Raw genomic sequence first — 13,900 nt, 5'->3', positions numbered from 1 at the left:
AGTTCAGTGCCTGGCATGTAGTAAGTGCTAAACAAATACCAGAATTATTATTGTTATTATTGAAGTCACTAGCACAAGATCCATGAGGGGTTAGGTTGTTTCCTCCCATTTCGAGGAAGTTACTACAAAAGAAATCCAGGCACTTAGAAATGACTAAACCTTGTGCCTCAGAGCTCACCCATTTCTGGGAAACCATCAGGTTCTACTTTCATTTTCTTCACTTTGAGGCTGAGACTGCCTGAGAGAAAGCATTTGTGAGCAAAGGGATTGGAGACAGCACTCTTCCGAGTGAAAGACCTCCAGCACGCTCTCCAGAGGAACGGCTATCTGCCACGGACTGGTAATATCAGGGGACTCTCTCCACGCTGGGTTGGGGCCTGAGCTTGGCTTTCCATTTCATCTTAACTCCCCTAGGGCCACATAATCGCTGAGTACTCCATGTGCAGGAATATGGGTGGAGGAGGGCAGATGGAGAGGCTGGGGGAGACCAAGTTACGGGGCTGTGGTACCGAGGGGGAGGAGAGGAGCTGCACAGCTCTGGATCAGACAAATCCTGGCAATCTCCCCACAGTGTCACCTACCCCCTCTGGAGCCAGCTTCATCTCTCTGCCGCTCCAGAGCGAAGCACTGAGCTACCCTGGCAGAAGGTTTTCCCCCAGACCTTGTCAGGGAGAACACCGTTTGACCCAGGTGCTTTGTCTCCACCCTTTTCTGGCTCCAACACCACCATCTCGGGTCAGCTGCCACCAGGATCTGGGTGAAACCTCTTCAGGCACTTCCAGCAGGGAGACATTGCAGATTCCCTCTTGTCCTTGTAAGTACTCCTTTCCTCCCTCTTCCAACCGCAAACCTACACTCAAGGCAGCTCTGGTTCTTGGACCAGTTTCCCTACACCTGTATGTGGAATCCTCTTTCCCTTCCTGTGTGGCTGGCAGCTCCAGGCCACTTCTTCCAGGGAGCTTTTCCCAACTCATCTTCTCCATTATCCAACACACCAGCACCAGCAATGGTCCCCTCTCCTACCCCTCAACTCACTCTCACTACTATTCTGTCCTTTCACATATCTGGAATTATGATCTGTCTTGCCACCCTATTATCCTGTGTGTCCTTTAAAGGCAGAGAGACTGATTCTATTCCCCTCTTCCTGGCCCTGAAGGGGAGCATTTGGGTTGCCCACTATGGCAGGGTGGGGTGGTGGCAGGGGGCACTCAGTAAAAGTTTATCTCCCATAAGACTGAACCATTTGGGGAGGGAGTTGGTGGGCTGGGACCCATTTGGAGGAGAGGAGAGGGGGAATTTACTGAAATCATCAGATAGCAAATTTTGAGCCCCTTATGATCCTCTTTCCTGTGTCAGATCATGGGCTGTGGAGAACCACTTCAGCTGGTGGAAGTGAAGGGGGGAAACCTGGTGGTTCTTGAAGATTCCTTCCAAAGGAGCTTGATGAGGAAAGAGATAGCTGACCTGCCTGTATGTGTCATCTCCATTATTGGGGAACAGCGCAGGGGCAAGTCCTTCCTGCTCAACTATCTGCTGAGGAGACTGGAGAAGCTGGTGAGTGCTTTCCAGGTTGGGGTAATGGGGGAGAAATCAGTGCAGACACCAAAGTGCTGTGAGAGAGACATGAAGGAAGGGACATGACACCAAAGAGCTAGCACCACTACTCTCCTTGTTGCCCCTTCCTCTTTCAATACACATGAAAATGTGCCAGGCCGATACTGCCTGTTTGCCGCAGGCTCTGAATTATTTGAGGCCACTGCTCCCTGTGGAGTGACAGCCCATCCTGTTCTTGACCATCACACTGACCCCTTCTTCCTCACCCTGCTGACTCTGACCTTTCCAACCGAACCTGACCATTCTTTCCTGTTCCTTATTTCTGATACAGCATCTCCAAGGATTTTGCTGTGGTCTCTTCCTCCCTAATGTGGGAGATTGCAGATCTGAAGAAGGAGAGTGCTCAGTCACAGATAATAATATCTGTGGTATTTGTTATGTGCTTACTGTGTGCCAGGCACTGTACTAAGTGCTGGGGTACATACGAGGCAGTGGCATTGTACATGGTCTCTGACCCACACAGTGTTCACAATCTTAATCTTCATTTTACAAATGATATAACAGAGAAGTGAAGTGAGTGAGTTGCCCAAGGTCATACAGCAGACAAGTGGCAGAGCAGAGATTAGAACCCAGGTTCTTCTCACTCCCAAGCCCATGTTCTATCTACTAGACCAAAATGGGACAGAGTGTAGCCTATGAATATGTTATTTTTGTAACTCAGAGAAATTCAAATTGCTCCACTGGGAATTCCGAAGTGTTTCTGCTTCTCAGCTTTTCTTTTGTCCCTTATTATTTGCCTATCGCAAATATATTTTTATGGTCTTAGTTAAGTGCTTATTATGTGCCAGGCACTGTACTAAGCACTGGGGAAGATACAAGATAATCAGGTTGTACAATGTCTCTGTTCCACGTAGAGCTCACAGTCTTAATCTCCATTTTACAGCCAAGGTTACTGAGGCAGAGAGAAGTTAGGTGACTTGCCCAAGGTCAAACAGCAGACAGAGGTCATGGGTTCGAATCCCGACTCCGCCACATGTCTGCTGTGTGACCTTGGGCAAGTCACTTAACTTCTCTGGGCCTCAGTTACCTCATCTGTAAAATGGGGATTGACTGTGAGCCCCACGTGGGACAACCTGATCACCCTGTATCCTCCCCAGCGCTTAGAACAATGCTTTGCACATAGTAAGCGCTTAACAAACGCCAATTATTATTATTATTATTATTATTATTATTATTATTATTATTATTATTATGTGGAGCAAGGATTAGAGCCCAAGTCCTTCTGACTCCAAAGTTCATGTTCCTTCCATTAGGCCACACTAGTCAGTCAATCATATTTATTGAGCAGTTACTGTGTGCAGAGCACTGTATTAAGCACTTGGGACACTAAAATATAACAACAGACAGACATTCCCTTCTCATATCTGTCACTGTCCAATATCTGTCTCTATGAATCTCTGATTTTTTGACTGTCTTTTCTTTAATTTGTTTCTGTTTCTTCCACTGTTCCTCTGGTTTTACTACCCTCTTTCTCTCTATTTTTGGTTATTTCCCTTTGTTTCTCTTAGACAATGTTTCTCTGACATTAATGATCTTTCTATACCTCCCTTTATTTTTGTCTTTCTACATTTCTCCGCCTCCACCTTATTGTCTTTGTCTTCGCACGTTCACAATTACATCTTGCCCAGATTCAGTTCCAAGTCCACAATGATCAGCCAGTCAAGATCTAGGCACATATTGTTATGATGGGGAGGAGCGTGAGAAGACAGGGGATTGGGAATGCTGTTAGGATGGAGGAAAGAGAGAGCGGTATCTGAAAATTATCTCTGCTATATAGTCTAAACAGGACTCTGCTGATGATTCATGGACGGGAAAAAGTGATGAACTCCTCACGGGATTTTCATGGTGCTGTGGAATGGAGAGGCTCACCAAGGGAATATGGATATGGAGCGAACCTTTTCTCCTGGACAGAAAGACTGGAGACACCAGGGACAAGGTAGGGCTTGTAAAGGTCCTTGTATCTACCTATTTTATATCTACCCCAGTGTTTAGTACAGTGCAAAGTAAACACTTAACAAATAACATTAAAAAAAAGGATGGCTGAGGAAGAGCTCTTCCCTGGTACATCAGGAAATTATGGAAAGAGAAATCAATAAATATTTATTGAGTGCTTACTGTATGTGCCAAGCACTTGGGAGAGTGTAATACTACAGAGTTGGTCAATATGTTCCCTGCCCACAATGAGCTTACAGTCTGGAGGGAGCTTACAGTCTAGCACCGCCAATAATATTTACCCCAAGAATTTCAAAAACCTACATGGGTCAGGGCTAGGAAAGAGAGAATGGTGGGGTTCCTTCTTCAGAATGATGAGATTGTTTAACAGGCTGCAGAATGGCTCTGGAAGGAAAGGTTAATGCAATGGGGGTATTTACCTATCATCAACACCATTTATCAAGGACCCACAGTGTGCAGAGCACTATACTGTTTGCTCATTGTGGGCCAGGAATGTGTCTGTTTATTGTTGCATTGTACTCTCCCAAGTGCTTAGTACAGTGCTCTGCACACAGTATTATTATTAAGTGCCATTGAGTCAATTCTGATTCATAGAGACTCCATAGATATACTTTCTCCAGAATGTCCTGTCCTCTGCCATAATCAGCAACCTTTCTAATGGTTCTTCCGTTATCATTGTTATGAGCTCTATCCTTCTAGCTGCTGGTCTGCCTCTTCCATGGTTTCCCTGTACTTTTCCTAACATTAGTGTCTTCTCCAGAGAATAAGTCCTTCTGATTATGTGTCCAAAATATGCTAATTTAAATCAAGTCATTTGGCTTTCCAAAGACCACTTTGGCTTAATTTGCTCCAAAATACATTTGTTTGTTTTTTGGGCTGTCCATGGTATTCACAAAAGCCTTCTCCAACACCACATTTCAAATGAATTGGTATTCTTTGTATCCTGGTTTTTCACTGCCCAGCTTTCAGATCATACATTGTCACTGGAAACACCATAGAATTGACCATTTGTATTTTTGTGGTAATTGTTACATGAGCACATTTCATGACTTTTTCCAGGCTCTTCATAGCAAGTCTTCCTAACATTAATCTTCTGCATATTTTTTGACTACTATTATTTGGTTACTAATACGTTATTATTGATTATCGATCCCAGGAACTGCACACAGTAAGCACTTAATAAATATGATTGAATGGTAAGGATTTTTCTTGAGAAGCGGTGTGGCTCAGTGGAAAGAGCTCGGGTTCTAATCCTGGCTCTGCCACTTGTCAGCTGTGTGACTTTGGGCAAGTCACTTAACTTCTCTGTGCCTCAGTTACCTCATCTGTAAAATGGGGATTAAGACTGTGAGCCCCACGTGGAACAAGCTGATCACCTTATATCCTCCCCAGTGCTTAGAACAGTGCTTTGCACATAGTAAGTGCTTAACAAATGCCATTATTATTATTATTATATATTAAGAGCCCATTGTTTGCAGATAACTGTCCTGAATTCCTGCTTTCTGCAGGACACTGTACAGAGCACATACAATGTGCAAAACATTGTATTAGACATTTGGCCCATACAAGAGAAATAAAGTTATGGTTCCTCCCCTCCAGAAATTTACAATATGATGAAGACGACAACTGGATACAAAATGCCCAACATGCAATAAATAAAAGAGAATGAAAATAGATACAAATAATAAAAAATAGCTATAGATATAAAGATACCAATACTAAAGTGATTGATGGATAACATGACCCAGAGGATATGGATTAATCAGTCTTCTGACTGAAGTGGGGGAGAGGTGACAATAATTGTCTCAAAGAATGTAGAGAGTTTTATGGAGTAGATGCTGACCAGCTCCATGCCCTTTGAAATCAATCATAGGAAATGGGCTTAAAGTAGAGCAGGAGAGATTCTGGTTGGAATCAAGAAATAACTTCCTGACCTCAAAGTAATAAATGTACCATCCTCTGTTTTTAAGCAGGGCAGAAATAGCTGAGAATTCAAAGGATTCCCTGCCATTTTGTTGTTTTCGGATAAATACATCTTTTAACAGTTTCTGAGATGGGTGTGAACCTTAAAAGTTCAGAGTTAATGATGCAAGAAAAGTCAAGCACAAGATGAACTTTTGTTGAGAGAGAAAACTTCCCACTGATGGAAAACCATCAGACTTTTCTTCCAGAGCAGCATAGATTGCATACATCTGATAGGGCTTTATTCATTCATTCATATTTATTGAGCGCTTCCTGTGTGCAAAGCCCTGTACTAAGTGCTCGGGAGAGTACAGGCAGGTGAACACAAGATAGGGGCAACTCCATAAATTGCCCTAGGAAGTTTGGCTGTCAATGTAAGTTCAGGGCCAAGACTATACAGAAGATAGCCTCTTACATGAATAGGTTCAGACAGGTACTTAGTACTTTACTGACACTCCCCATCCCACCCAAATTATTGCTAATAATAACTATGATATTTGTTAAGCACTTACTATGTGCCAAGCACTGTACTAACCACTGGGATGAATACAAGTAAATTGGGTTGGATACAGTCCCAATCCCTATTTTACAGATGAAGCGAGGTAGAGAGAAGTGAAGTGTATTTGCCCAAGGTCACACAACCTACAAGAGACTGTGTCTCTTACTTCTAGCAAACTCTTCCAAGTGCTGCAGACAATAGACATTTAATTAATTAACTTACCCTCTGTTTTCCTCTTGTCTCCTGGGGACTGTTCTATTCAAAGAAGAAACTCCTTAATCCCCTGGAGCCAGTCTGTGTTTGCTGCCTTATCACATTCTGGCCCATATTCTCCTCCTCCTCCTTCTCCTCCTCCCCACCAGTGCATACCATAACAATGCTTAAAATTATGTGATACAAAAAGTATTTCCTCGACAAAAAATTTGGTGGGGTAAAATTCAGGTGGAGGTTCCTGGGAAGATAGGAAAAAAGAATATCTCAGGTCCTATATTATGAAGCTTGAAGAAGACACCAAAGACAGAGGGTAAATAGAATCGTGCAACTATCCCTGCATCTTGATAGCAAAGGAAAACTCATGTTTGACCAAGGCAACTGGGTATGGAAAGGAAAATCAGTAAAAGACTTGAAGCCTTCTGTGCAGAAGCTGAGGAGAAACTAGGAGAAGTGAGTCTGGTTACCTGCCCACGATAATAATAATAATAATAGTATTCGTTAAGCACTTACTATGTGCCAAGCACTGTACTAAGCACTGGGATGGATATAAGGTAACCAGATTGTCCCACGTGGGCTCAAAGTCTTAACCCCCGTTTTACAGATGAGGTAACTGAGGCACAGAGAAGTTAAGTGACTTGTCCAAAGTCACTCAGCAGACAAGTCGGGGGGCCGGGATTAGAACCCACGATTTCTGATTCCCAAGCCTGTGCTGTGAGTCTTGAAGAGAGGGAGACAGAGAGAGAGAGAGATTGCATATGAAGGATATTTCCATTCATTCATCCACTCAATCGTATTTATTGAGTACTTCCTGTGTGCAGAGCACTGTATTAAGCGCTTGGGAAATACAAGTCGGCAACATATAGAGACGGTCCCTCCCCAGTAACGGGCTCACACAGCCAGGCTTCCTTATTCAAACCATCACATTTATACCAGCTATATATACCAGATATATATATATATATATATATATATATTATATACATATATATAATATATATATATTCCAAGTATATCAAGATGATTTTTTATGTTTGATTTGCTTATATACCTCTTTTATCGTTTTAGCAAGATTTGATGCAGTAGAATTTTAGAAATAATTATTAAATTGCCACGCCTACGTTATTCCTAGGCTGGGAGAACAGTGGCAAATTCACTCCCAATTACCACCATTGTAGTTTCTAGAGGGAGGTGGCTTAGATTGAGGACGCAACCATTCACTTGAGGCAGGTGCCTTCTCTCAATTCCCTTTTGATCTTCCAAACTGATAGCTTTGGCCCTGAAGGCAAATTGGTTAAATTTCCTACCCCCAAACCTTAACTACAAATTTCCTGCAAGCAACTGGGTGATTTCATGAATATCTGAGAGAAGGGAGAAGAATTAAAAACCCCAGGCCACTAAGATGACTCTCAATCTGCGACGCTACCCAAATTCAGCTAGGAATTTCTCTGCAATGAACAATACACGTGTTCGCAAGACTGGCCAATTCATTCAAACATAACTCATCCTAAACACACTGTCACACCGAAGCGCTTGGGAAATACAGGTCGGCAACAAATAGAGACGGTCCCTACCCAATAACGGGCTAAAAGTAAAGCCGATTCCCCCTGATCAAACAAGATGTTAATTTCCGCCCACCTTCAGGACAAATGCCTAAATCTTTCTTCCTGCTCCACCCACAGCCATATACATAATCTTTCTTTAGGCATCACCTCAAATCTCAACTATTTGGCTTCCCAGAACGTCCTCCATTCTATGCACACAAAACACGAGGGGGTATAGTTCATGCAATCATTTCAACTCTTAAAGCAGAACGCTCTGCACGTCCACATTCTTACTCAAAGAGGTTGGGGCGCCCAATCCCACATTCACACAATGTTTTCAGTACTTTAAAACAGAACGGAGATGTTTTCTGATCATCATCAGGAACTTCTTCATTGGGGGTGTTAAGAATCAGCTTTGAGCACACACAGATCTCTCATATAGGAATGGTTTGGTGCCTGCAACTTAAAAGGAAACGGCTCTGCCCTCGATGGGCTGACAGTCTGACAAGAGCAGGAGGAAAGGAGAACCCCAACCTCTGACCACTCCCCAAATAATAATAATAATAATAATTGTGGTATTGCTCTGCACATAGTAAGCGCTTAATAAGTGCCATTGTAATAATTAATAATTACTATGTGCCAGGCACTGTACTAAGCGCTAGGGTGGCTACATGCAAATTGGGTTGAACACAGTCCCTGTTGCATGTGGGGCTTACAGTCTCACTCCCCATTTTACAGACGAGGAAATGAGGCCCAGAGAAGTGAAGTGATTTACCCAGGGTCACACAACAGACAAGTGGCAGAGCCGGGATTAGAACCTGCACTTGATGTTGGGGGGAAGGACCCAGAGAGATGAAGGTGCAGTGATTTCTGCTCTCAAGGAGCTGATGGTATGAGAGAAATATAAGAGCACAAAAAAAGGACACACACACACACACAAACACACACACACACACACAAAGAAGAAATGTTGCTTCATTCATAAAACATGGGCCTGGGGGTCAGAAGGACCTCGGTTCTAATCCTTGTTAAGAGAAGCAGCGTGGCTCAGTGGAAAGAGCACAGGCTTGGGAGCCAGAGGTCATGGGGCCAATCCTGGCTCTGCCACTTATCAGCTGTGTGCCTTTGGGTAAGTCACTGTCCCAAGGTGACCCTGGGGTACCGGCCATCTCAAGGTCAAATAGCCCCACACAACAAGCAAACCTGAGTTGAGACAAATGTCCATTGTCTAGAGTGTCCAACCCCAAATGTAACCTAAAGGCCTGTTGAGAATCTCCAAGGAACCAAAGGAGTGGCCACTTTCTGCCTGTAAAGTAGAGAAAATGAAAGTCAACATTCTTATACTCTGCTCTTGCCTTTATGTGTAATCTATTTAGCTCCTTGTGGTCAGGGATCACATCCACCAATTCTATTGTATTTGTACTTTCCCAAGCACTTGGTACAGGGCTCTGCTCCACCAATTCTGTTGTATTGTACTTTTCCAAGCACTTAGTACAGTGCTCTGCCCACAGGAAGTCTAGTGGAAAGAGCACAACCGTGGTAGTCAGAAAACCTGGGTTCAAATCTGGCCCCATCACGTGCCTGCTGTGTGACCTTGGGCAAGTCATTTAACTTCTCTATGCCTCAGTTCCCTCATCTGTAAAATGAGGATTCAATATCTGTTCTCCTTCCTACTTAGACTGTGAGCCCCATGTGGGACCTGATTATCTGGAATCTACCCCAGCACTTAGTATAGTTCTTGGTACATAGTAAGCACCTAACAAATACCATAATCATTATTATTATCAGTAGTAGTAGTAATGGTAGTAGCAGTGAATAAATAAGCAGTGAATAAATACCATTCATTCATTACAAATTTATTACTCTATTTTACTAGTACATATTTACTATTCTATTTATTTTGTTAATGATGTGCATCTAGTTTTATTTCTATTTGTTCTATTTGTTCTGACAACTTGACACCTGTAAACATGTTTTGTTTTGTCTGTCTCCCCCTTCTATCATCATCATCATCATCAATCGTATTTATTGAGCGCTTACTATGTGCAGAGCACTGTACTAAGTGCTTGGGAAGTACAAATTGGCAACACATAGAGACAGTCCCTACCCAACAGTGGGCTCACAGTCTAAAAGGGGGAGACAGAGAACAAAACCAAACATACCAACAAAATAAAATAAATAGAATAGATATGTACAAATAAAATAAATAAAAAATAGAGTAAAAAATATGTACAAACATATATACATATATACAGGTGCTGTGGGGAAGGGAAGGAGGTAAGATGGGGGGGATAAACTTCTAGACTGTGAGCCTGTTGTTGGTTAGGGATCGTCTCTATATGTTGCCAACTTGTACTTTCCAAGCACTTAATACAGTGCTCTGCACACACTAAGCGCTCAATAAATACAATTGAATGAATGAATGAATGAATTGATTGATTGATTTCATGGTTCATATCTTCTCTCCTCAGGTAGCTGTGTTCCTGGTGGACACAGAAGGTACCCTGGATGTTACCACAGATAAGGACACCATTGTGAAGATCTCTACCATTAGTATGTTGCTCAGCTCCTTCCTGGTGAGGACACTCGATTCCCTTCCCATTCCATAGAGATCCCCCTGGTGTCTCAGTTATAGATGACCTTTTCCTGGGGCGTGGACCCTCCTTTCCTAACTGTGAATGCTGGGAGTAGTTATATCCACCCTCTTGCAGCTTCAACACAAAGGGCCCTCTTCAATTTTTGTGGCAGGTGCTGCCATGACTCAAGGTCTGAGAATGTGCAACAATTGGCATGTCATAGGCTGAGGTTTATTCTTCAATGACTGAATCTATGTACTAACAATTCAATAGTCATTTTCCCCATTGTGCTCCACATTGGGCCCACAGTCAATTCATCAATCATATTTATTTTACACTCACTACGAGTAGTGCGCCTCTCAGGGTCGCACCTGGAGAGTTTCCAGTACTCTAACATTCACAACTATGGGAAAGAGAGTCAAGCAGAGGCATATCCATTCCACTCCTAGCTTGGGCAACTTGTTACAAGACAAAACTCACCTGTGCTGGGCAGCATGGCATGGAAAAGAGCCGAAGGCAGAGATTCATCTCAGAAGCAGCGTGACTCAGTGGAAAGAGCACGGGCTTGGGAGTCAAAGGTCATGGGTTTTAATCCTGGCTCCGCCACTTTTCAGCTGTGTGACTGTGGGCAAGTCACTTAACTTCTCTGTGCCTCAGTTATCTCATCTGTAAAATGGGGATTAAGACTGTGAGCCCCATGTGGGACAACCTGATTACCTTGTATCCCACCCAGTGCTTAGAACAGTGCTTGGCACATAGTAAGCACTTAACAAATGCCATTATTATTATTATTACTGCGCAGAAGGAGGCAGAGGTAATCCGCTTCCATATTTTTACCAAGAAAACTCTTTGGATGCACTACCAGAACGATTGCAGATGGAGGTGGGGCATTCTGGGAGAGATGCCCTACTGATGGCGACTGTTGTTCCGGATGGCCACCAAGTCACCGGGCAACTAAAGAATTAGTCAGACAGCATGTGACTGCCGAAAGTTTCAATAAAATTTTTATTGGTAAGGCCGAAGACCGAATAGGGGGTTACGCACCCAGCGGGCTCATTTCCTTAAGGGAAAAGTCCCCGAGTGCCCGATACAATGGGCTTATATACTGCTGTTGCTGATCACAGTGATTGGTAGATTTGAAAACAGTGGGGACTGGATTAGTGCAGATTTGGTACAGAGCTGGGCGGAGTCTGCCTCCTTACGTGGTTTGGTTCCTGGACCCAGCCAGTGGGCTGCAGGGTCTAAGGCCCATACCAGATATGGCAACAGAACCGCATACATTCAAACAATATCTGCAACCTTTCCATGGTGCATGAGGGGCCCCCATCACTATGGTGTCGCTATGGGTTGGACACAACTTCCCAAGCGCTTGTGCTTCCTTGTACTTCCCAAGTACTTAGTACAGTGCTCTGCACACAGTAAGTGCTCAATAAATACGATTGAATGAATGAACAAATGAACTTGATAGCATAAGACAATAACAACAACATGTGCAGTGTACTATACTAAGCACTTGGGAGGATGCAATATAAGAGAGTTGGCAGATACATCCCTGTCCACAGCAGTCTAGAGGGGAGAGAGACATTTATATAAATAAATTACAGATATGAACACAAGTGCTGTGGGGCTGAGGGAAGGGTGAATAAAGGGTGCAAATCCAAGTATGAGGGTGCAGCAGAAGGGAGTGGGGAAAAGGAAATGAGGGCCTAGTCAGGCAAGGCCTCTAGGAGGAGATAAGCCTTCATTAAGGCTTTGAAGGTAGGGAGAGTGATCATCTGTTGGCTATGAAGAGGGAGGGAGTTCCAGGTTAGTGGCAGGACTAGGACAACGAGGATGAGAAATCAGTGGCAAAATAGATGAGATGGAGGTACAATGAGTAGGTTGGCATTAGTGGAAAATAGGTCGTCCCTTGTGGCATGGTTGTGCTCAATGGTTGTAGCATCTTGTGCTATTTTCTCTATTGACTCCTTGTCTCTCTTTCCATCTGAAGCTTCTGCTCAAAGACAGCTATTCCCTTTTTGCTGGTGATGAGTCTGTCCTCAGCAGTTGACTTTTAGTTCTCAGCTGGGATGCGGTACTGTTGGTGGCTTTTTTTTTTTACCATAACATTGAAAAGTTTTCCTCTGCCCTCCTTGCTTTTGGTTTTACAGTTTCAGCTCTCCATATAGCAGCTGTTTGGGTATTGGGCGTCACTAACTCTCCTTATGTATCCCACCCAGAGTTTAGTGTCAATGCTAGGACTACATTCCAGAATATCACTGTTCATGATCTTGTCTTGCCATTTGATATTGAGTCTGGCTGGTTAGTGTCGCTGGTGGAACTGCTCAAGGAGCCAGATATGTTGCTCCTTTGATCCTTAACGTCTCTGTACCTCAGTTATCTAATCTGTCAAATGGGGATTAAGACTTTGAGCTCCATGTGGGTCTACCTGATAACCTTGTATCTACCTCAGTGCTTAGAACAGTGCTTGGCACATAGTAAGCACTTAACAAATACATCGTTATTATGTATTATTATTATCCAGCTCTCCCAGCTGTAGAGAAAGCTGAACAACATTACAGCTGTGTAGATCTTTAGATTGATCTGGAGCCCTGATACCATGCTGCCACCATACTCTATTTCCCCACATTACTCTTCTATTAACTGGTGCATGAGCATTTTCAGAGAAGAATGACATTAATAGCTCATTAGGGGAAAATGAGAAAATGAGAAATGAGAAAGTGGCAACTGACTCACAGTTTTTAGGTGGGATGCAGCATTATCTGAGGTTTTGTTTCATTGAGAAGTACAATAGTATTGTTTCCTGGCCTGGAATGCCCTTCCTCTGCACATTCGTCAAGCTAGCTCTCTTCCTCCCTTCAAGGCCCTACTGAGAGCTCACCTCCTCCAGGAGGACTTCCCAGACTAAGCCCCCTCCTTCCTCTCCCTCTCCTCCCCCTCCCCAACCCCCCACTTTACCTCCTTCCCAAGCGCTTAGTACAGTGCTCTGCACACAGTAAGCGCTCAATAAATATGATCGAATGAATGAATTGAGTCTATCCTCCTTGTTTTCTATTACCCTATTTCAGCCCCCTACATAGCAGCGTTGTGTAATGGATAGAGCACAGGCCTGGGAGTCAGATGATCATGGGTTCTAAGCTGATTCTGCTACTTTTCTGCTGTGACACCTTGGGCAAGTCACTTCACCTCTCTGTGCCTCAGTTACCTCATCGGTAAAATGGATATTGAAACTGTGAGTCCCACGTAAAATACGGACTGTGTCCAACCCAATTTCCTTGAATCCACTCTGGCACTTAGTACAGTGCCTGGCACATGGTTAGTGCTTAACAAATACCAGAATTATTATTATTATTAGCTGCTTGGGTATCGTTCTGTCATTCATTCTCCTCACAAATCCCAGATCACCATACTTTCAATTGGAGGAGACTGACTTTGTCCTAGGACTTCATTGTTTGTGATTCCGCACTTGGTAGAGTGTTCACCGCAGAATTAGAATTCAATAAATACCATTGATTGATTCTGTCCTCCCATTTGACATGGAG

General features: G+C 43.5%; 1 protein-coding gene across 1 annotated transcript in view; it reads left to right on the top strand.

The window, feature by feature from the left end:
• Positions 1–328: 328 nt before the first annotated feature.
• LOC119948576 (RING finger protein 112-like) overlaps positions 329–13,900 on the top strand; it is a 47,621-nt gene continuing 34,049 nt past the window's right edge. Inside the window, exons 1-4 of the mRNA XM_038770151.1 lie at positions 329–340; positions 1,357–1,554; positions 3,392–3,550; positions 10,254–10,358. Of these exons, the coding sequence (XP_038626079.1) occupies positions 1,360–1,554; positions 3,392–3,550; positions 10,254–10,358 (459 nt within the window). The 5' untranslated portion in view covers positions 329–340; positions 1,357–1,359. The remainder of the gene's footprint in view (positions 341–1,356; positions 1,555–3,391; positions 3,551–10,253; positions 10,359–13,900) is intronic.

This window comes from Tachyglossus aculeatus, chromosome 2 (genome assembly GCF_015852505.1).
Source record: "Tachyglossus aculeatus isolate mTacAcu1 chromosome 2, mTacAcu1.pri, whole genome shotgun sequence".
Taxonomy (NCBI): Eukaryota; Metazoa; Chordata; class Mammalia; order Monotremata; family Tachyglossidae; genus Tachyglossus; species Tachyglossus aculeatus.
Note: the sequence above shows the minus strand (reverse complement) of the source record. Positions and strands in the feature narration are given on the sequence as shown.